General features: G+C 52.0%; 1 protein-coding gene across 5 annotated transcripts in view; it reads right to left on the reverse strand.

Annotated features, from left to right (window-relative positions):
• The window catches only part of WSCD1 (WSC domain containing 1), a 47,647-nt gene that overhangs the window by 4,871 nt on the left and 20,546 nt on the right, over positions 1-22,230 (reverse strand). For all 5 annotated transcript variants that reach the window (XM_005220255.5, XM_015458644.2, XM_015458645.3 and 2 more), the window contains exons 5-8: positions 21,005-21,126; positions 6,104-6,263; positions 4,939-5,103; positions 1,424-1,624 (exon numbers count right to left, since the gene is read on the reverse strand). In XM_005220255.5, the coding sequence (XP_005220312.1) occupies positions 1,424-1,624; positions 4,939-5,103; positions 6,104-6,263; positions 21,005-21,126 (648 nt within the window). The remainder of the gene's footprint in view (positions 1-1,423; positions 1,625-4,938; positions 5,104-6,103; positions 6,264-21,004; positions 21,127-22,230) is intronic.

Genomic DNA, 22,230 nt, shown 5'->3' on the forward strand with positions numbered 1-22,230 from the left:
CTATGAGGCTGGGCTCTGAAGAGCCCCAAGCCTGCCTGGGAGGTGTGACCTTGGGTCCGCCTTCCCCTAGCAGTTTCCTTGGAAACACACCAAGACACATGGGGTCTGAATGTTCCAAGAACTGGTTCTCCCTCTGATGGACCTTGACCGCTGGAACCATCCCTGGACAGGAAGAGCCCAGGGTCTCAGGCCTATGGGACACAGCAGAGTTAGACAAGCAAGGCTGGGCATCTCTGTTGAGATGACCCTCAGTTCACCTTGATGTTGCCTTGGCAACTGTGCACATCATCCAGTCTGGGTGATGGGGGCTGAGCAGTGTGTGAGGGCAGATGCTGGGCTTCCCAAGGACATAAAGATGCTGTGCAGGCTGGGTTTCCTGTCCCAGGTGCTCCTATGCAGCTACACGGGGTGCATAATTGATGCTTATTGACACATGGGTGTGACCGCCAGTTTAACCAGTGATGTACAACAAGGCAAGGGTTGGAGCTACAATCTTGGACAGATGATCTGGTCCATGACATTTTTTTTCCAGCAAATTTAGAAAGTCAGTGCCCCCACCCCCTCCCTGCCTCAGTGGAGAGAAGGATGCCAATATCAAGAATCACCCCCAACAAAATAAGCTTCCATAACTGGGTTATTGCACTGTGCTCAGTCACTCATTCATATTTGACCCTTGTGACTCCATGGACTGTAGCCCACCAGGCTCCTCTGTCCATGGAATTTTCCAGCCAAGAATACTGGAGTAGGTTGCCATTTCCTCCTCCAGGGGATCTTCCCTACCCAGGGATTGAACCCTCGTCTCTTGCGTCTCCTGCATTGGCAGGTGGATTCTTTACCACTAGCGCCACTCTGCGATGCTGTGGGAAGCATTTGCTTTCTCTGATCTTCTTAACGATCCTAAGAGGTAGGGGCCATAGGGTTTTAAGGTGAGAAAAGCAAGGCTCAGAAGACAGGGTCTGCAGCTTGCCTGGGGTCACTGGCCTGGTAAGAGGCCCAGGAGGGATCAGAGCTCAGCCTGCCTGCTGGCTCAAGGGGAATCAGAGGGAGGCAGGAATGGCTGGAGAGGGGAGTAGCCTAGGGGGAGTGTGTCAGGGAATGGGGAGAACACCCACCAGCCTCAGCTGACCACACAGGGACAGAAGCAGGAGCCTGCCCAGCCTCGTTTCTCATCATGCCACCCAATCTGCTGGACACAGCTTCGTTTTGTATCACTCACCGCCCTGACTTGTGTCTCTCTAATCCATTACCCAAAGGTTAGACTGTGTGCCTCTCTTGAGGGTGGCAATCATGACCCCTTTAGCCAACCCCTGGCGCCTCGCTCAGCACCTGGCACACAGTAGGACTTCGGTTAGTATGTATCAGCAGATGACTCCAGGAATAAAGAGGCAGCCCGTCCCCTGCCCTGCTGGCCCCTTCAGCTCACCTTTGCTCTTCCAGTTGCGGTCAGCTGCGTAGCCCAGGTGCCCGGCACATTTTCTGTTGAACTCAGCCACCAGGGACCTGTATGGGTTCCGGATGAGCAGGATAGCCGAGTCAAACATCTCAATCTCCCTCCTGCCGCTCTCGTGGGTCTTCACGCAGATGGTACGCCGGCTGCGCCAGTGGTCCTTCTCGCCCTTGAACCCTGCCCGTGAGAAAGGCATTATGGAGACCCCACTGCCACAGTGGCAGACAGGTGTGAACCCTAACCTGTGCCCCCAGGGAGAGCCGACACTGGTGGGCACTGAGGGGCCACTGGGGCAGCCTCTAACCACAAGGCCTGAGCCTGCCCAAGAGATAGTGAGCGAGGGAGGCATCTAAGTGGGAAAAGATGGCATCTGCAAGAGAAAGCAAATCAGGCACCTCCTGTGGATCCTGGAAGTCAGGAGGCAGAGGCCTAATGATGCCTCCTTTGGGCACCTTCATGGCTATTTCACATGAGCATTGCAGAGAGGCTCATGAATGAACCGCAGCTGCAGGCTCAGAGTGGGTATGTGACTTGCTCAAGATCACACAGCACCACAGCATCAGAGCCAGGGCGCTCTCCATGTGGCTTTGTGTGTCCCTGGGAGGCCTTTGCCATTTGCCCACCTTCCCACGGAGTGGGCAGGATCCCCACCAACAGGCTCAAGGGCAGTCAGCAACTGTAGCCCCACCCTCTGACCTTATGTCCTGTAACTGAGCTCCAGTCTTGCATTCACGGAGACTCTCCCCAGCCCTACACAGCGTCATGCATTTATCAACAAAGATCATTGTGTGCCCATGCCGTGCTGAAATTTATGTCATGGATAAAGGGGTAAGACTCAGAACCTGTCTTCAAGCTTATAGTCTATTGGGGGGAGGGCAGGTGGTTCAGGGGTAAAGAATCTACCTCCAATGCAGGAGACTCCGGTTTGACCCCTGGGATGGGAAGATCCCCCGGAGAAGGAAATGGCAACCCGCTCCAGTATTCTTGCCTGGAGAATCCCATGGGCAATGGAGCCTGGCAGACTACAGTCCATGGGGTCGTAAAGAGTTGGACACAACTTAGAGAAAAAATAACAACAACAGCTATTTGGGGGACAGCCCAAGTGTATGTAATACAGAGGATAGGGGCTTATGGGGACAAAGAGTAGGGGGACCAGTTTGGGAGTATGGTGGGAGGTGATAGAAGGCTTCCTGCAAAGATGTCCCCTGAGGCTAATCTGGCCACATCCCAATGTAGCCCATGGCATCAGCTCTGGGGACACGCTCCATAAATGTACATGAGTTGGTCTTCAGCTCTTGGAAACATAAAGGAGTCTCACCCCCACCCCATGAATGGCTGGGAAGCACCTATGTCTACAGCCAGCAGCGAGGGAGTCTTTGATGCCTGGAAAATGCAAGTCTCTTTTGAATCTGAAAGTCTGGAGTCACCAGCTGAAACTCAACATATGTTTTCAAACTCATCTCTGCCATGGGCCAAACACCAAAAGTCTTTGCTTTGATTCATTCTGTCAAACAGCTGGGAAGTTCCAGGAAAGAATGAGTCAATCCATGGGCTGAGGAAGCATGTGATCTGGTCTTTGACACCCTGAGACCCAGGGTGTCTTTTGTACTGTCTTAGCCTAATTCAGCAGTGACCACTTTTCCTTATAACTCAGACCAGGCTCACCCATGACAGGTTTGGTGTTTGGGCACTGGAGTTGCCTTGAGAATTTCACGTGTGCACGTGTGTGTTCATTGCTCTGACAGTGCTCTGTAACCTGCGGCTATACCTAACCAGTCCCGTAAGGCTCAAAGATGCGCCCAGGTAGCTCTAGAGCCATTCAGACAGTGTCGCCGCAACCCTTGATACCTGGCTGTCGAGCCACTGGGTCACTTAGCCATGTGTCGACCAAGACAGCCAGCTGTTTGAATAAGGTAAAGGCCTTCTAGATGAATATGGTGGGCAGCTACAGCCTGTACACAGTAGGTGGTTCCCAGGGGACTAGACCAGAGTGAGCAGGACCACAGTCTTCATCTGGCTACTTTGCCTATAGGTGCTGTAACACTCAAGGCTCCCAAGGATGAGCTTCCTTGGTGGCTCAGTGGTAGAGAATCCCCCTGCCAACGCAGGAGACACAGGTTTGATCCCCAGTTCGGGAAGATTCCAAGTACCACGGAGCAACTAAGCCCGTGAGCCACAACCACTGAGCCCGAGTGCCCTAGAGCCTGTGCCCTGCAGAAAGAGAAGCCACTTGGATGAGAAGTCCTTGCACCAAAACTAGAGAGTAGCCCCTGCTAGCCACTAGAGAAAAGTGTGCAGCAACAAAGACCCAGTATGACCAAAAATAAACAAATAAACAAATACATAAAAAGAAAACCACCCATCAAGCTTTGTGCTACATAATACTAATAAATAAACATGAGTTCAAAATTCTTTTAAAGACTCCCAACTATGATGAGACTGGGTTATATGGACACCCTTGGCTTTTTTACCAACCAGATCAAGACTGCTGTGGGTAATCACAGAACCTCAGGAACTTTCTGTTTTCTCTAGGAGGTTAATGATAGGCTCCCCTTTCCCTAAACCAAACTCTGAGCTAAGAATCCCAGAGAAACTGTTGTAACACCTGACAACAGAGAAATCTATTTCACCAAATATGTATCCCACTTGGCTTATCTGAGGTTCTTAGTCTTAAACAGTGCACAGATTTGAGCCGTTTTAAAGTTCATTTACTTGACATAATGAGGCCTCTTATTTCTACAAGAGAAATATTAGAAATCATTAAACTCTTGAAGATTTTTGGACCTAGTTGTAAGAAACAGTATTTTGATAAGCTACATTTACCTCGGGGGAAAAACAAATGAACAGATGAAGTCAGTTTCCCCTAATTATTGAGGGCTGTAAAAATTAAGGAAAATTTTAAAAATGTTTATTGAGAGGGAATCTAAGTGACTAGGCTTTCCCTTTGAATCCAGATCAGATCTTGTGAATTTCCTCTCAAGTGAGGTCCTAGAGCTGACTGCTTCAGCATCACACAGGAGCTTGTTGGAAATGCCAGTTTCTAGGCCCCATCTCAGATTAATCCAGTCATACTCTCTTGGTGGCGGGGTGGGTACAAACCAGGAATCTATGTTGAATTAATAAGCCCTCAAGGTATTGCTTAGGGCTTCCCAGGTGGCTCAGTGGTACAGAATCTGCCTGCCAATGAGGAGATATAGGAGACGCCAGTTCAATCCCTGGGTTGGGAAGATACCCTGGGGGAGGAAATGGCTACCCACTCCAGTATTCTTGCCTGGAAAGTTCCATGGACAGAGAAGCCTGGCCGGCAACAGTCCCTGAGGTCTCAAAGAGTTGGATGTGACTTAGCGACTGAGCATGCACACACAAGGCGATGTTGACACACATTCAAGAGTGAGAAGCACAGCTCTGATGCTCCAAGGAGGACCTGGGCTGCAGAGGCTGCGGTCTGGGCCTGAGAGCTGCCTCCTCCCTTCCCGGCAGCCCTCACTCACCTTTGTTGTAGAGAGTTCCGTCGAAGTAGTAGCTCCCTGTATAGAAGCCGGTGGCGTGCTCGATGAGGTGCCGCGCCCATGTGTTCCCCGCTCCGGGGAAGCTCGACAGAGCCACGAACACCTTGGATTTGGTGGGCAGGAACCTCCGGTCTGTGCATCGAGTGTCTGAAAGTCCAGAAGTCATCTCAGGGTTCCCCATTTCCACTGTGACTCCCAGACTCACAGCCTGACTCCTCTTGGCAGGAAATCAGACCCAAGCCGCCCATTTAATGGAATGGGAAAACTGAGGCTCAAAGAGGGGAAGGGATTTGCCACCTGGACCTTGGCTGCATGGGTCTGTGGCTGGCCAGAGAGAGCCCCAGTGATGACGAGACCTCCCACTGGACGAGTCTAGTGGGAATCAGTGCCCTGTGGGTTCCCCACCTCATCTTTCAAGTGGTCACAGCCAAACCCTCCTGGCCCAGCTCAGGTAGTTCCAGACTCTGCAGGGGAAGTGGGCTGGGGTCGTGGCCAGGCAAAACAATGTCACACACCAGGTAGAGCAGCAAGGAATCAGGATTCAGAACTTCCGGTGTTAGTCGCTGTGCCCCCTCTTTCTGGGAGGCCCTCCAGGGCTGTGTCAGGGGCACATGGAACCCTCAGGTGAAAGTCTCCCAAGACCCGAGGGCTGTGCTGGGTCACCATAGGTGTTTGATAAAGGTGACAATGACCTTCCCCACCTGCTCTTCCTCTTATCAGCCCCTAAGTTCAGCTGGGGCAGACCTGCTTCTCAGACAAGGAAGATGCTGGGGTCTTGGCACAGTCTGAGTGACTCACTGGTCCCCAGGTATGGGCTGGCTCAGGGATGTCCCAACAGTCACTGGGCTCCCCTGTCACCCAGCCCCACCACCTTGCCATGTTATCCCTCTGGACCCTGCCTCTCTGCTCTTCCTCAAACCACCTTCATCCCCAGAGTCAGATAAAAGTCAGGTGCTCTTCACACGGATCCCTGAATCCTCTGTCCAGCCTCCAGGGATGGCAGAGGCCTCTCCGTTCATATTATCCCAAGATAGGACCACCCACCAAGATGCCTTCCCCATCCCGGGACCATATACTCAGTCCAGACTCCCAGACCAAGTACAGAAGGAGAGCCCTGCATGCCAGTTCACTCTGGGGTGGAACTCACCCTGCACAGGGGTCTGGTAGACCTCGCAGTACTCTGCCAGCCTCTGGGCCTCAGACTCCTGGCCACACAGCGAGCTGTCCACGGCATCCCGCAGGTTGAACTGGGGGGTGGAGTAAGCACAGTAGCACTCCCAGCCCCGGAGGATGGCCAAGGGGAACTCCTGCCGGGGAGGAGAAAAAGAGATGTGTCTCCAGTGAATGGTGAAAGCAAGGGCCACGACCCCACTGCTCAGGCACTGGGGCGATCTCTGCGGATGTCCTGCCAGCTGCTTGGGATCAACATGGGTGTCTGTCCATCCTTTCAGGGCCAGGCACTGAGGCCAAACCCGGGGAGACAAAGCTCAACAAGATGGGACTCTGCCCTCCAGCAGCTCACTGCTGGCCACTGACAAGCCTATAGTTAACACCAGAGTGCAAATGGTGCTTCTAGGAGGGGTGACTCCAGTGGGGGGACTGGATCTGAGATCTTGGAGACGTCAGGAGTGCCGGGGAGGGAACGGCACTCCAGGTCTGGGAGTCACATGAACGCATGTGTGCAAGGGTGAGCATGGGACAGAGAAGCCCACCCAAGGGCAGCTTAGTGAGGTGCTCAGCATCTTTAACCAACAGACTGTGGAATTCCTGCCAGCCTTCCCTGGAGAGACACGACCTAACCCCTGTTTCTGCAGTCCTGCTTTGGGGTGGTGGGCAGGGTGGATGACAGTTTCCCACGCAGCATCTCTTCAGAACGGGAGGGGTGGACAAGGGCAGGCCTTGATTGCTCTGAGCTGATCCACTCAATGGGGACTTCCTGAAATCTACCAGAGCTAGGAGAAGGACAAGTCGCTCCTCGCAGCCTTTATTTATTTTTTAATATTTATATATTTGGCTGCACTGGGTCTTAGTTGCCACATGTGGGATCTTTAGTTGCAGCATGTGGGATCTAGTTCCCTGACCAGGGATCGAACCTGGGCCTCCTTCATTGAGAGCATGGAGTCTTAGCCACTGGACCACCAGGGAAGTCCCACCTGGAAGTCTTTTACATACATTTTCTTGGTTCCCTCTGGGCAGGAGGCTGCACCCACCACACAGTGGTGAGAGCTGGGGTGCTGGTCTCCAGAAAGCCTGAATGTGAATTCAGGTTCACAGGCTGGGTAACTTTGAACCTCTCTGATTGTCACCATTGAACAAAGGTAATAAAACCCACCTTGCACATCCGTTGTGAAAACTAGATGTGCGTGTGTGCTCAGTAGATTCAGTCATGTCCGCCTCTGCAACGTTATGGACTATAGCCTGCCAGGGTCCTCTGTCCATGGGATTTCTCCAGGCAAGAATACTGGAGTGGGTTGCCATTCCCCCTTCCAGGGGATTTTCCCAACCCAGGGATTGAACCTGAGTCTCCTGCGTCTCTTGCATTGCAGGCAGATTCTTTACCCACTGAGCCACCTGGGAAGCCCGAAAACTAGATGCTGCTGCTGCTGTCGCTTCAGTCATGTCCAAATCTGTGTGACCCCATAGACGGCAGCCCACTAGGCTCCTCTGTCCCTGGGATTCTCCAGGCAAGAACACTGGAGTGGGTTGCCGTTTCCTTCTCCAATGCATGAAAGTGAAAAGTGAAAGTGAAGTCGCTCAGTCGTGTCCGACTCTTAGCAACCGCATGGACTGCAGCCTACCAGGCTCCTCTGTCCATGGGATTTTCCAGGCAAGAGTACTGGAGTGGGGTGCCATTGCCTTCTCCGGAAAACTAGATGAGAAAGGTCCAAATTGCCCAACACTGGGCCTTGCACGCAGTAGGTATTCTCACAGAGGAATGGGCCATCCTCTGCCTCCTTCCTCCCACCCTGTGGGCATCAGCCAAGGCTCGCTCAATAATTCTTCCACCCATCTCTCCCACACCTATTACTTGAACACCTACTGTGTACAGGGCACCACGTTCCAGGACACTCAGCCTTATTTCCACTCTGCTTCTCCAGTGGCTCTGGCAAACAATGAGCAATTCAAGTCCCCGCCCCTCCCCCAGGCAGAGAGATGAGAGGAGTCTATTGAGTATGTGCAAAGGAGGCAGTGGGCGGAGAAAACTTCTCACTGCTTGGGGAAACGCTGAACAAACCTTTTTATTTTTTGCCCACAGCAAAAATTTCATAAATAAATAAATAAAGGAAAATCAATAGCATTTTCTGAGCGTGGCTTGGCAGAGCCAAGGATCTCGACACTCAGAAAAGACAATGGATGGTGTCCCAGCCAGGGAGGGTGATGCAGAGCCTGGGGGTGGGGCAGTCCCTTAGGAGGAAGGGGGAGGGGAGGTTGCCCTCAGTGGAGGGTGTTCTCCTGGAAAAAGGGGGGTTGTTCCCTCAGGTGCCTTGCAGCCCCCATGAAGGCTCCTCCCCACCTCCCACCTCCTCTGTCGAGCCTCAGGGGAAGCTTTGCCTCTGCGAGAATGAGCCCAGAATTTCACCGGGGGGGCCAGGCCCACATCTCCTTCTTAGGGTTCCTGCCACATGGGGACAGGAGACAGGAGGCTTTCACTATTCTTATACACCCCTGCACACACACTCACACACTCACACAGCCTGCTTCCAGAGCTCAGTGCTTCCTCTTGCACTAGAAAAGCTCTTCAACATTCTGAGATCGTAAGCAAGTCACCTCCCTTTTTGAAACCTTAGCTTCTCCATCTGTAAAATGGACACATCCCTTGAGTTGTCCTGCCTGGAAGAGTCAGAGGATCTTATTTCTCTCCCTCTGATCCACCACAAGGACCAATGTGACTGGGACACCTATCCCCCCATGCTTTTTCTGGATGAGGCGTGAGTCGAGGACTTTTTCCTGGATCGGAGGGGGGCAAGCAGTCACTCTGGGTGTCCACGAGTTCATGTCCAGGGGCACCAGTGAGGAAGCACTGGGAGGGGGGACAAGCAGTCACTCTGGGTGTCCACGAGTTCATGTCCAGGGGCACCAGTGAGGAAGCACCGGGTAGGAGAGAAAACACCATGCTTGCAACCCAGCAGACCTGGACTCGAATCCCAGGGCAACAGTTGAGTATCTATGTGACCTTGGGCCAGTAACCGGGCCCATTCAAGTCTCGGTTGCCTCATGGGTCATCGGAGGGCAATAATATTAATGCCATAGAGTGTAAGGAGACGGAGGGAAGATGATGCATAAAAAGGACCCAGCATAGGAGCTCGCCTACTCCTAGCTCTTAAGACCTTTCATCATAGAGGTAGGCCGCAGACCACCCTCTGGACACTCAGAGCATGTGAGAGTCTGGTTCCTAAAACTCCCACTTTGGCTCCCCCTCCAAGGCCTCAAAAGCTCAGGATCAAGCACAGGTTGGAAGCCCCTCTCCCACGTAGCCCTTGTGGTCCTTTGTCATTTTTGTGGGGGGGGGGGGTGTGATTGCTTTACAATGCTGCGTTAGTTTCTGCTGTACAACAAAGCGAACCTGCTGCAAGTATACATGGATCCCTCCCTCCTGGACCTCCCTCCACCCCAACCCCGCACGCTCCATCCCACCCATCTAGGTCATCACAGAGCACCAAGCTGAGCTTCCTGCGCTTTCTAACAGGCTCCCACTAGCTATCTGTTTTACACATGGTATTGTATATGTCAATCCCCATCTCCCAGTTCGTCCCACCCCCATCTTCCCCCACCGAGTCTGCAAGTCCGTTCTCTGTGTCTGTCTGTGTCTCTATTCCTGCCCTGCAAATAGGTTCATCTGTCCCATTTCTCTTGATCAGTCACATAAAGAAAAGAACCGCTTTGAGGACTCAGTGGCCCCAACAGGGCCCTAACCCCGGAACCAGGACCCCCTTGGCCACAGCTGCCGTTGCTGTCAGAGCTGCAGTGACATCCAGCCCCAGCACCTGGGGTTGCTGGGCTTGCCGAGAGTGTACAATAGCATGACAAGCCCCATCAGTATCTGTGACTAGACTCCACCTGCCCCAAGGACCCCGTGTCATTTTTCTACAGAAAGCGAATCTGTGTCCTGACCCTCAATCAGAAGGCCGCTGGCTTTCTGGAAGCCAGCTCTCCTGCTGCTGTGAATTAGTGAAAAGCCATCACAAGAACTGCGACCTCCGGCCTCTCTCACTGCCATCCATCCTCTCCCGCAAAGCCCTCATCCCACCTCGTCCCAGACTGACACCTTCATCACAACAAGTGGTGAAAACCAGCAGCCTGGGTACCACCCGGCAATAGAGTGCACACCGCGCTCTGCATCTGTGTTCCTGCTCTTCTGCAGACACTGGTTGGATCGTGTCCTCTAAACTTCCCATATTGACGATCTCACCCCCAATACTTCAGAATATGACTGGATGTGGAGACAGGGCCCTTCAAGAGGAAATGAAGTTAAAATGAGGCCATTAGGATGGGCCCCCATCCAGTCTGACTGGTGTCATTATAAGAAGGGATTAAGACCCAGACACACACAGACGGAGTGATGACACAGGGAAATGAAGGCCATCAGCGAGCCAGAGAGACAGGCCTCGGAAGAAGTCAACTCTGCCAACACCTTGATCTCGGACTTCTAGCCTTCAGAACTCAGAGAAAATAAATTTCCGTTGTTTAAGCCACTTGGCAGTCTGTGGAACTCAGTTATGGCAGCCAAGCAGGTCACTTCCTGTGCCCTCTGCCTGGACTGTCCTTTCCCAGACACCCTCATGGTTTTCTCTCTCACTTTCTGTAAGACCTCGTCCGTGAGGCCTTCCAGGGCCACCCCATTTCAAGTTGCAAGTCCCTCCTGCCATCACCGAGACACGCCATAACCCCTCACTGTGTTGTCTGCTTTTGTTTCATGCATGTAACTTGCCTCAGCAGAATGCTCTGGCCTTCTCTCAGTCCATCCTGCCCTCTCCTTCTCCCACCCCGCCGCATGTCCACAAGTCCTTTCTCTGCATCTGTGTCTCTATTCCTGCCCTGTAAGTAGGTCCATCATGATTTAACATATATACACTATCATTTAGTGGGAAGCCGCTGTGTAGCACAGGGGCTCAGCTCTGTGCTCTGCAATGGCCTAGAGTGGTGGAATGGGAGCGGGGTGGGAGGGAGGTTCAAGAGGGAGGGGATATATGTATCCATATAGCTGATTCATGTTGTTGTACAGCAGAAATTAACATAGCACTGTAAGGCAATTATACTCCAATTGAAAAAAAATCAGACGGTAAATATTAAAAATAAAAGTTTGTTAATGAAAAAAAAAAAAAGAATGCTCTGACCTTGATGTACCACCCAGCCTGTTTGGTGAATGGTTATCAGGACGCACAGCAGCTCCCTCCCACCAGTTTCCTCGGCCCCTTCCCACTCATCTCTCCCTCCCTCCTCCTAGTCTGATTCCCATCAGCACGGATGAGTTTTGTCTATTCTAGAATGGCCTATAAATAGAATCCCTCAGCGCATATGTTTGTGAGTCTGGTTCCTTTCAGAAAAAAAATAGTTTTTAAGTCCACGCATGTTGTTTTATCTGGCAGTAGATTGCTCCTTTATATTGCTGAGTATTATTCCGTGTGTGCACATAACAGTTTGTGGATTCATTCACTTGATGGACCCCTGGGCTGCTTCCAGTTTTACCTATTATGAATCTTGCTGCTATAAACATTCCTGGACAAGAATTTCAGTGGATACACATCTTCATTTCCCACGGGAAAATACCATAAGGATGTAAGGTTTCTGCTTTCTTCTCCACAGCGCTTGTCATCATTCAGTATACTATTTCACTTATTTTTCCTGGTTTACTATCTGTCTTTGGGGTTTCCCTGGTGGCTCAGATGGTGAAGACTCTGCCTGCAATGTGGGAGACCCAGGTTCAATTCCTGGGTCAGGAAGATCCCCTGGAGAAGGGAATGGCTACCCACTCCAGTATTCTTGCCTGGAGAATGCCATGGACAGAGGAGGCTGGCAGGCTACAGTCCATGGGATCACAAAGAGTCAGACACAGTTGAATGACTAACACACACACACACACACACACACACACACACGTCTGCCTTTATCCACGAGAATGTAAGCTGAGATTTTTGAGTGCCTGGCGTGCTTTGCTGCATTCTCAGTACCCAGAACAGTACTGACAACATGGTGGATGCTTAATGAATGTTGGATGGAGGAACCAAGGAATGAATGAATGAACGTCCTTTCCAGATCTCAACTCCCCCCAAAGTTGTTGGCAATACACTTGGACATGAGCCTTCTGTGGGTCACTTGTGCCCCAGGCATGAGTAAAGAGAAGAAAGTCTGCTCCATCTAAGCAAACTCTCTCTGACAACAGGAACCCCAGGGGGCTCTGCCATCCTGAGACTTCTGTTCAGACAAGAATCTCAGCCACATGGTAAAAAAAAAAAAAAAAAAGTCTGCTCTTGGGCTGGCTCTGTCTCCCTCCCTGGTGGTAGTGGCTGATGTTGAGGCCTCAGGAGCCTGTATCCCTGGGCTGCCCCCACCAGTGACCTGAACCTTTTTGCTTCCTTGAGTGGATTAAACTGTCACGTTTCCGGGTGTTTGCAGAGCAACGGGAGAGCTGCAGACAGTAATGTGGTTTTATTTACAACATAACCTCTTCAGCAACATCACTGGATCCTGAAAACACAGAACAGTTTTTAGCCCCTTGGGGATTTCTAAGACAGGATTTCCATAAAAATTAAATATTGATAAATCTTATCTTGCTGCCGACCTCCTTGTTTCCTGTACCTCCACCCCAAGCTCCAGAGAGAGACAGAGAGACAGAGAGAATGTATGTGCAGAGAGAACAAAGAGGAGAAAATGAACCAAGAAAGCAAGGGAGAAAAATGGGAGCACAGACGTGGCACCGTTTCAAACAGATGAGGGGTTCGAAAGGGAGCCGGCTCAGCCTGTGTCCGAGGGCAGGGGGGATATACATTCTCATCCCGGTACTTCCTCCACAGCTTGAGGCTGGGTGCCCAGGATGGGAGCTCGGGTGCGGGCTGGGGCTGTGGTGTGGGTGGGCATTCAGCCTAGAGCCAGGTCATGACATGGCCAGGGCTGGGCTCTCCAAGTGGTGGGGCATGTACATGCATGTATGCTCAGTCCTGTCTGACTCTTTGCAACTCTATAGACTGTAGCCCGCCAGGCTCCTCTGTCCATGGGATTCTCTAGGCAAGAATATTGGAATGGATTGCCATTTCCTCCTCCACGGGATCTTCTGCACCCAGGGATTGAACCCGTGTCTCTTGTATCTCTGGCGTTGGCAGGTGGATTCTTCACCACTGAGCCACCTGGGAATCCCTGGGTGGGGTGGAGATCCATAGGCAAAGGCTTGGCCGTGGCCAAGGGGTCAAGGAGTGGACATTTCCACCAGGCAAGGAGTGAGGCCCCGAGCAGCAACCTCTCTGGGATCTCCTCTCCTCCATCCTTGCTCTTCTCTAGGCATCTTTCTCAGGATCTCTAGGATTACGCAGCATCACCCCAAACTTCAGAGACAGGAGCTTCAGGTTTCAGAAGGGGAAACTAAGGCTTGGAGGCAGGTGGAAGGAAGCCCACAACAACCTCAGACAGTCAGGGTATGTGAGTGGGAGCAGAGGCCAGCCTTCCAGACTCCTAGTCCGGGGCTTTGCCATACACCACACTTGACCCCTGGGAGGCAAACACGTGAAGGCAGTAGATTTGTGATGAAATCCGTGAACCAGCATGGAGGTTGGCTTTGACCAGTCTCTCGCTTCCAGAGGCAGAACTGGGTAACATTCAAGACACAAAAAGGAGAGGAGATGCCCATGGAGGGAGATGGGGGGTGAAGGGGTTGACTCTTGTTTTCAGGCAAATGTCAGATTGAATGTAAACCTACTGATCCTGGAACTGAGAGCATGTTTCCCTCTGACCTGAGTGCAGGTGCGGAGCTGTGTGGTTTGGAAAGGCAGTTATGGGAAATGGACCCAGTTCAAGGCTTGTCATAAGGAATCCCGGGCTTTGCCAAGCCCTCCTCCAGGGGATCTTCTAGACCCAGGGATAGAACCCATGTCTCTTATGTCTCCTGCATTGGCAGGCAGGTTCTTTACCACTAGCGCCAATTGGAAGCCCCACGAATCCCAGGTTTTGAATCCCATTTACATGACTGTCAACAAACTATTGGGCAGTGTGAGCCTTGATTTTATCATCTGTAAAAGGGGGGCATAGCTTAATGATTAAGGGTTCTGGTATGAGTTTAAATTCAGACAGATGGAGTCTTGACTTCTCCAGCTATAAGGGGATTTGTGGATGGAATGAAATATAGTCATCTCTTGGTATCTGCAGGGAATAGGTTCCAGAACCCACTGCTGATAACAAAATCCTCGGCTCCTCAAGTCTGTGGTTCTATGTCCGCGGATTCAACCAGTGGCTGATGATGTAAACGGTGGTACCTTTTCATCGAAAAAAAATCTATGTACCAGTGGACAAGTGCAATTCAAACTGTGTTCTTCAAGGGACAACCATACTATTAAGATGTCTTTCAGAGAGTAGATTCTCGGCAGATTGGTTGGTCTGAGTCTGAGGGGGGCTAACACATGGAGTGTGGTGGGGGCGCTGGGCCATCTCCCTGTATCCACTCTTCTTCACTGGAAGCACTGACTCACTAGTCCCCTTCCATGTCTCCAGCCTCAAAGGTGCCACCTCAAGATAGCTTGGGGCAAATGTCAGTGTCCCCTAAGGACTGTCCCCTTGGGCAATGGCTCTCCACAGACTGGAGCCCCAGACATCAGACAGAGGTACTAATTCACAAAACCCAGATCCTTACAGACCCAATCCTTGGCAGAGACGTGAAATTTCATGCCCAGTGGAGGGAATGGAGCCACGCAGGATGGACTGCATCTATCAAGATCTAAGGGGATTTGGTCAGGCCACCGCCCAGCAGAGAACAAGCAGGCTCAGAGTTAATCTGTGCCTTTCCACTGCACAGGCGGCTGGGTTAGCGCCTCCGTTAAATGGACAAAGGAAAAAAAACTCAGAAGATACATCGATGGGAAAACATCCAGGTGGTTACTATTCTGTATGCAGAACTCACACACCCCAAAAGAGGCTAAAAGGGGGCAGGCGGAAAGGATAACACCTCTCCCTGCGATGCCTTTCTCGGTAGAACTACTAGCGGTTGCTGAGAGAACAAGCCTCAGATCACAAGGCTTAATAGCTGAAGCTTCACACGTTAGTAACCTATTTACAGATGGTGCTGGATTTCACACATCAGCCCTGCCATGGAACACACGCTCCCGTAAAGGGCCTGTCTACTTGTGCACCAATACGGGGCTTCAAAATTAATGACCCCTCACCCGAATGGGCAGCACTGCAAACAGCTAAGCTCATTCTCACCTTCTGTCCAAATGAAGGAGGTGACAGGATCCGGAGGACTGAGAATGAGCAGGTTTTCTTCCAGCTCCAACACGATCGCAGAAAATTAGACAAGATCATTTTACTGTGTTTAAAAACACATTTACATAGGTCAAGTTGCTCTTATTGGCAGACAGTCAGATCATTAAGATGCTGATGTGGCCCAAAATGTTCTTTCCTTGTCAAACTACATTCTGGGAGCTCCCCAAATCCATTGTAACTAACTAGCAAAGAGAAAAAAAAAAAGCAGAGATTTTTATCGGGAGCCACAAATAAACCTCAGATGGTGCTCAAAACTGGGGCATGGCACAAGGAAGGCGCCCCCTCTTTTCCTGATTTTGTGCCCCACCTCTGGCATCTGCTGCTCCTGGCGCCCCTGCCCAGTCAGCCCTAATTAAGCCTGTAGCCCCGACTCCCCGATTTAGCTGTGCCCCATTTAACATTCTGCTGTGAGCATTTCCATCATAAAAGACTTGGAAAACATTTTCAATGGCTGTATTATAGTCCACTGTATGGCCATGGCATCACGTAACCATTCCCACATTGCAGTATATCCGAGCTTGTCTAGAAGCCAAATTAGGATGAGATGAAGCTGCAACTGGGATGTCTCTGCAGCCTTGGTTGCTGCTGGCCTTTCTGGAGAGGAAGTGCTTGGCACTCCAGGCAGGAAAGCACAGCCAGTAATCCCCCAATTCACCTCTCTCCCTCACCCTCCACATCCAGGAGAGGACAAAGAAAACCCTTCTGGCAAATAGAACTGTGACCTCTGCAGGCCTCAACTTCTGACTGATCCTCCATCCACCAGACCTCAGGGCTGGAGGTGGAATTTGCTCCTTCATCCTCCCTAAATAATTGTTGAAGATAATCCATCACTAGGATTCAGATGCATGGCAAATGTGAGCTGGGTCTTGGCATGGCTGAGCCAATAGGTTCCAGGTGGCCCGCTGGACAGTGGTTCTCAATGGGAGTGCCACCGAGGACCCCTGGCTATGTCTGGAGACAGTCTGGGTTGTCACATCTAAGCATGGAGGTGCTATTGGTCTGTAGCAGGGTAGAGGGATGCTAAATATCCTACAATGCACAGACAGATCCCCACACAAATTAGCTGACCCAACTGATAACAGTTGCAAGGATGAGCAACCCTGACGTAGAGTGAGATCAGGGTCCTAGTCCAGTTCCCACTGAGAGCTGATAGGGACCATCCAGAAGGCCTGAGTCCAAGTCATACTCACAACCACAGGGCAGGACGAGGGAGAAGGGAGGAACAGACATTCTGGGGACCAAAGGCTCACTCTCTCAGATAGATGGTGGCTTTACCTGCGAGCACATCTGTAGCATCATCCTCGCCCTACCTGGAATCCCTAATTCCAGAGCCAGGTCACAGGCAAACTTGGGTCACAGTATTGCCAAGGCATCTCTGGGGGTGGCCCCGAGGACCACTGCCTCCCAGAGGGATCCCAGCATCCCACCCACAGCTATGAAGCCCACACCAGTTACACTGCCCGCTCCCCGCTGACACCGTCCATAGCTCCCTCTTACCAACTGAAAAACATCTGGATTGAGAGGCAGGCCTCTGAGGCCCATTGCAACCTGTCCCCGCCCTACCTTCCACATGGTGCAGTGGAGCCCTGCATACCGGGTGGGCAGGCTGGCTGCTTTCCCAACCCCCTCACCCCTGCCCAGTTATGTGCATTCCTCACACCCCTCGTTTGCCCTTTGACACTGCCCAGCATCAGTGGCTCAGACAGTAAAGAATCTGCCTGCAATGTAGGAGACCTGGGTTCAGTCCCTGGGTTGGAAAGGTCCCCTGGAGATACCCACTCCAGTATCCTTGCCTGAGAAATCCCATGGACAGAGGAGCCTGACAAACTATAGTCCATAGGGTCACAAAGAGTCGGACAAGACTGACCAACTAACAACCCTTCTAAAAAGTTGCAGTCCTCTTTCCTGAGCCTTCCTCCCAGTCTCCTTCATCTTCATCAGGCACAGACCTTACTCTGATGTATGCCAGAGTCCCTGCTTCCTGTCTTAGCCTCTCTTCGGGGGGACTGGCACCCCCTACCCGGTGTCAGTGTATGCATTTGGCCCCTGTCCCACTAAATGTGTCCTGCCAAGACCTGCTTTCAACATGAAAGCTGGAAATAGTGACTACTCCTCACAGCTGCAACATTCTGTGGATCTAAACAATGGGACCCAAGAAAACAGCCCCCACCCCCCATCCAACGATACAGGGGAGGCGAGGATAGGAGCCAAGCCGTTAGCACAGATCCTGACACCTGGAGGGCAAAGGTCATTTATGAGAACCCTGGGTGCCCCTTCATCCTTGTTCTATCTGAACAATTCGCAGCATCACTGCCCAGAGCTGAGCAGGTAACCCATCCAAGAAATGCATCTCAAGGGGAGAAGTATGAAGCGTTAAGGTGCAAAATGGCATAAGGTACCAAGAGCCTGCAGGTCTCTTTTGGCACATGCTCCAGTGAGAGACTGCAGCAACCTGGATTTGTGTCAGTACATCTGAAGAAAGGCTGGAAACAGGCGTTGAAGAGTTTAAAAGCTTCGAGTTCTGTGTCTGGGCCCCTCACAGGCTGCCCCAGGGAAGGTGCCCCCATACACTGGGGCATCCACCTGGGATGTGGCTTTGAAACCATCCTCCCCAACAGAAGACTCTCAGGGGTGCCTTGCTTCTCTCTCACACAGAGCTGGGGCATAAGCATAAAATGAACACAGCTTTTGATCAGGGCAGCACAGCAAAGTTTACTCATAGAACAAGGACCTAGCCCCTCCTAGGAAATGTATCCAGCAGATCCACCACAAACACAGAACTACGCCCCTATAAGGATAGTCATCGCAACCTTGTTTGTAAAAGCAAAAGATTGGAAACAACCTAAATGCTTAACAGTGGGGTGTTTGTTAAATAAATTATAGGACATCCATGTAATGGCATAGAAGAGTGAGGAAGCGCTTCCTGTGCCAATTTGGAGCAATCTGTAAGACACAGGGAAGGAGAGGGGGCAGGGTAGTGCGTATGGCTTGTCACCATCTGTGGGGTTTGTAACGCCATCCTGACTCTGTAAAGGAACAACTGCCTGAACGTTCACAGAATTTCTCTGAGAGGGGAAGGGAGAGGTTAGGCCCATCACCTGCACCCAAGGAAGGACAGAGTGGACGACACAGAGGGGTGAGAGGAAGACTTTCCCCTGGACACCCTTGGGTGTCCTTTCACCGTGTTCCACGCGAGCATCTTATCTATGGAAAATAATTCAAAGCACCAAAGACGCACAGCTGTGAGGCTGCCGGCTCCCTTCCTCTTGTTTCTTTTCCTGTCTCCTCCTCGACAGCCCACCCACCTGTCCCCTTCCTCCACCGATGTCACACTGAGAGGCAGCAGCATGAAAAGCATGGGGCATGGGGTTAAGAGTGGGATGTAGGGGGATGTCCCTGTGGTCCAGTGGTTAAGAATTCACCTGCCAATGCAGGAGACATGGGTCCAGGAAGATCCCACATGCCGTGGAGCGACTAAGCCCGTATGCCACAACCACTGAGCCTGCACGCCTAGAGCCTGTGCTCTGCAACAAGAGAAGCCACCGCAACGAGGAGGCCTCGAACCACCTTGAAGAGTAGCCCCTGCTCATCGCAACTAGGGAACACCTGCACACAGCAGTGAAGACCCTGTGCAGCCAAAGAGAAATAAATTAATTAATTAAATTGTATATATATATATATATATACGAAAAGGAAATGGCAAACCACTCCTATATCCTTGCCTGGAACATCCCATGGACCCAGGAGCCTATGGGGGGCGGGGTGGTGCTGCAGTCCATGGGGTTGCAAAGAGTCAGGCATGACTGAGCGACCAACAGACAGACAGATAAGAGTGGGATGTAAAGCCGGTCCCTCCATGCTTGTGTATGAGAACTCTCACTCCTGCAAACCTGCGCTGGCTCTGCAGCAAGCGGGGGTCAGACTATCCCCCTTCACAGAGTGTTGGGAGGATCAGAGCAGACCAGCAGGGGGAAGGCTGCAACCCAGCGTCCAGCACACAGGAAGATGCCTGTACATCTGTTGACCCAGGAGGCCAGCAGATCTGGAGCAGTTAAGTTCCTCTGATTACAGTGGGGGTCTTTCCAGGGAGCCGCTCTGAACTGCAGGTGTGAAGGAAACCTGGAGTGGGAGGTCTGCTTCCCTGCTGTGTGAGCAGGTGGCCTTGCCACCTCTACTGGCTCTGGTCCCACCAGTGGGAGAGGGGGAGAAGGGGGCCCCAGTCCAGGTGTCTGTGAATCAACAAAATGGTCTTCTCAGATCCCAGTATTGTGTCTCACGAGCCCTGACACCAAGACACCCTTGGCAGTGGCTTTGGCAATGCTGGAGATGGAAGAGAGACACTTCAAAGGCTGTGCTTGTGCAAGAGGAAAGCATGTAGGAAAAAGGCTTTGTCTCACCCAAATCCAAGGGAAGCATCTCAAGGGGGCTGAGAGCACAGAGCAGAGGGAGGGCGGCCCATGGCGGGCACGTCTTTGTGTCCAACTCCACGTGTTTTCACTGAAGTCTACGCCCTGCACCCTTCAAAGCACCAGAAGGCTACGGAACTAGGCAGAGTTCAATTCCTGGCTCTCCCCCTTCCTGGCTGTGTGACTTCAGGCAGAATGCTTAAGCTTTCTGTTTCCTCACCTGCAAGATGCAGTTACTCAGAACACCTATCCCATTCGGTTGTCAAGAGGATTAAATGGGTTAACCCATGTGAAGTTGGAACAGAAACTGGCATGAAATAAATGATGAGTACCGGTTAGGACTGTTGATAACCACAGTCATCCCCATCACAGCCAGGACCCGCCTGTCTCCTAGCCCCACTCGGTTACACTGCCACGTCTTACAGTCCCACCAAAGCCAGTGGACCCCAGGATTTGGAGCAGCCCCAAGTCCTAGCCTACTGCCACTCAGGGCCATTTCCAGGGCCATAGCATCTGGCCCAGTCTGGAGATCTCGGGTCTCCAGCCTCAGATCTCAAAGCTCTTGGGGCAGCCTGCAGGTCTCACCAGCCCTGCTTCACACCCCATCCCAATCATGCCATGTGCAAACCCCATCTGGCCTTGATCGATGTCTCCCACCCCAGAGCTGACATGCGGTGGAGGCGCATGGCCTTTGGTACCCAGTCCAGCCCTTGCACAGAGTCACACTCCACGCCTCAGCCCTGGCTGAGAGACCAAAGGGACTTGAGCGACTACAGCCCCTGAAGTCGGATTCTTGGCCCAATGCTGTCAGTGCCAATAACAGAAAATCCATCAGCACTCCCCAGGTCCCGAGCCAGCATCTTCCAGCTTCCAAACCAAGTCAATTTAACATCTGACACTTGTGCCAAGAGCTCACGTCGGGAAAGGCACGATCCTTTCAGTTTTACAACCTTCACTGACAATCCCCCACCCAGGCTCAGATCTCAGCATCAGCCGGCTCCCTGCTGGCGTCCTCAGCGACTCTGCTGCAAAGCCTGCCTCCCTCCCTCCTCAGCTCCCACCCGGGATCCAAGGAGGACAGAGAGCTGCAGTTCCCCATGGGCACCTGCCGCTCCCTGAGACTACCATTCTGGCTGGATGGCTAAAGGACAGAGCTGTGAAGTCATAATTCCTCTTACTTTCTGGGAGCAGAATCCGGAGCACGTCTCCACGGTCACGTTGGCCTGTACCAGGGAGTCGGGGAAGGCATGCGTGATATTCTCTGGCAGTCGGAAGCAGCCCCGGTATGTGACGGTCCTCCCTGCGGGGAAGGAAATGGGGATCTGGTGAGAAGCAGTGCCTGCCCTTCTTGGGGCCTGACCCAGGAGAAATGGCAGCTTCAGATCCTGAAATAGGTGGAACTGCACTCAGGAGGAGCAGATTCCAAATCGGAGAGGGTAAACTGCCCAGACAGGCTGTGGTCAAGCCAGGCTCCTGAGAGAAACCAGACCCCAGAACCTTGCTCACCAGGATCACTGACAAGGGACCACTTGGCTGAAGCTGCTGAACTCATGACCTGCTACTCCCACCAGCCCTCGGGGGACAGTGTCCATCCTTCCCCCCTCCCTCCTTTCTTCCCTTTCTCCCTTCCTTCCACAAATCTGTTGATTTTTTTTTTTTTTTCCTTTTTCACCATGCTGTGCAGCATGTGGGATCCTAGTTCCCTGATTAGGGATTGAACCCATGCTCCACTGTGAGTACCTCCCTGCAGCCTGGGGGGAGGCAGCATCTGGGTCACCCTTTTGCACCCCACACCCAGTCCTGACCCTGACATACAGCAGGTGCCCTATACATGCTGAGAGGTAAAGATGCAGCATGAGCTGTGAGAAGTCAGTGATGTAAGATGCTGCTGGCAGAACCTCAGCTGCCTCTAGACTTCAGGTGTGGCACAGGCTGTCACTCCCATTTCACACCCTTCTCCCCGGCTCCCCAGGTGAGAGCCCCAGGCCACTTAGGGCAGGAGGGCACCTCCAAGATGGAGCCACAGATGACCTACTCTGCCCCTTCCTCTGATCTCAACCTGAAGCTCAGGTCAAACAGACAAGTTTTTCTGTCTCTGGCAGGTGTTTGTTTGCTTTAATCTAAAATTTCACTGATGTACATACTTCAGTGAAATTGAATCCAACTTCACAAAGAAGTTTCAATCCAGGTCCCTACCTTGGCGGACTCAAAACCTCCTTTCCTGTCCTCCGTGGACCCTAAAACCTAAGCCGTGTGGCCACCAAGACCAGCAGCTTCCCCCATGAAGACCCAGTGCTGCACCGCATCGTTGACTGTCTTCATCTCACCACCATGATTCCTAGTTCCCAATGGAGCCGGGGATTTCCTTACTTTTTTGATAGTTCAGCTTTGCATTTACAACAAC

This window comes from Bos taurus, chromosome 19 (genome assembly GCF_002263795.3).
Source record: "Bos taurus isolate L1 Dominette 01449 registration number 42190680 breed Hereford chromosome 19, ARS-UCD2.0, whole genome shotgun sequence".
Taxonomy (NCBI): domain Eukaryota; kingdom Metazoa; phylum Chordata; class Mammalia; order Artiodactyla; family Bovidae; genus Bos; species Bos taurus.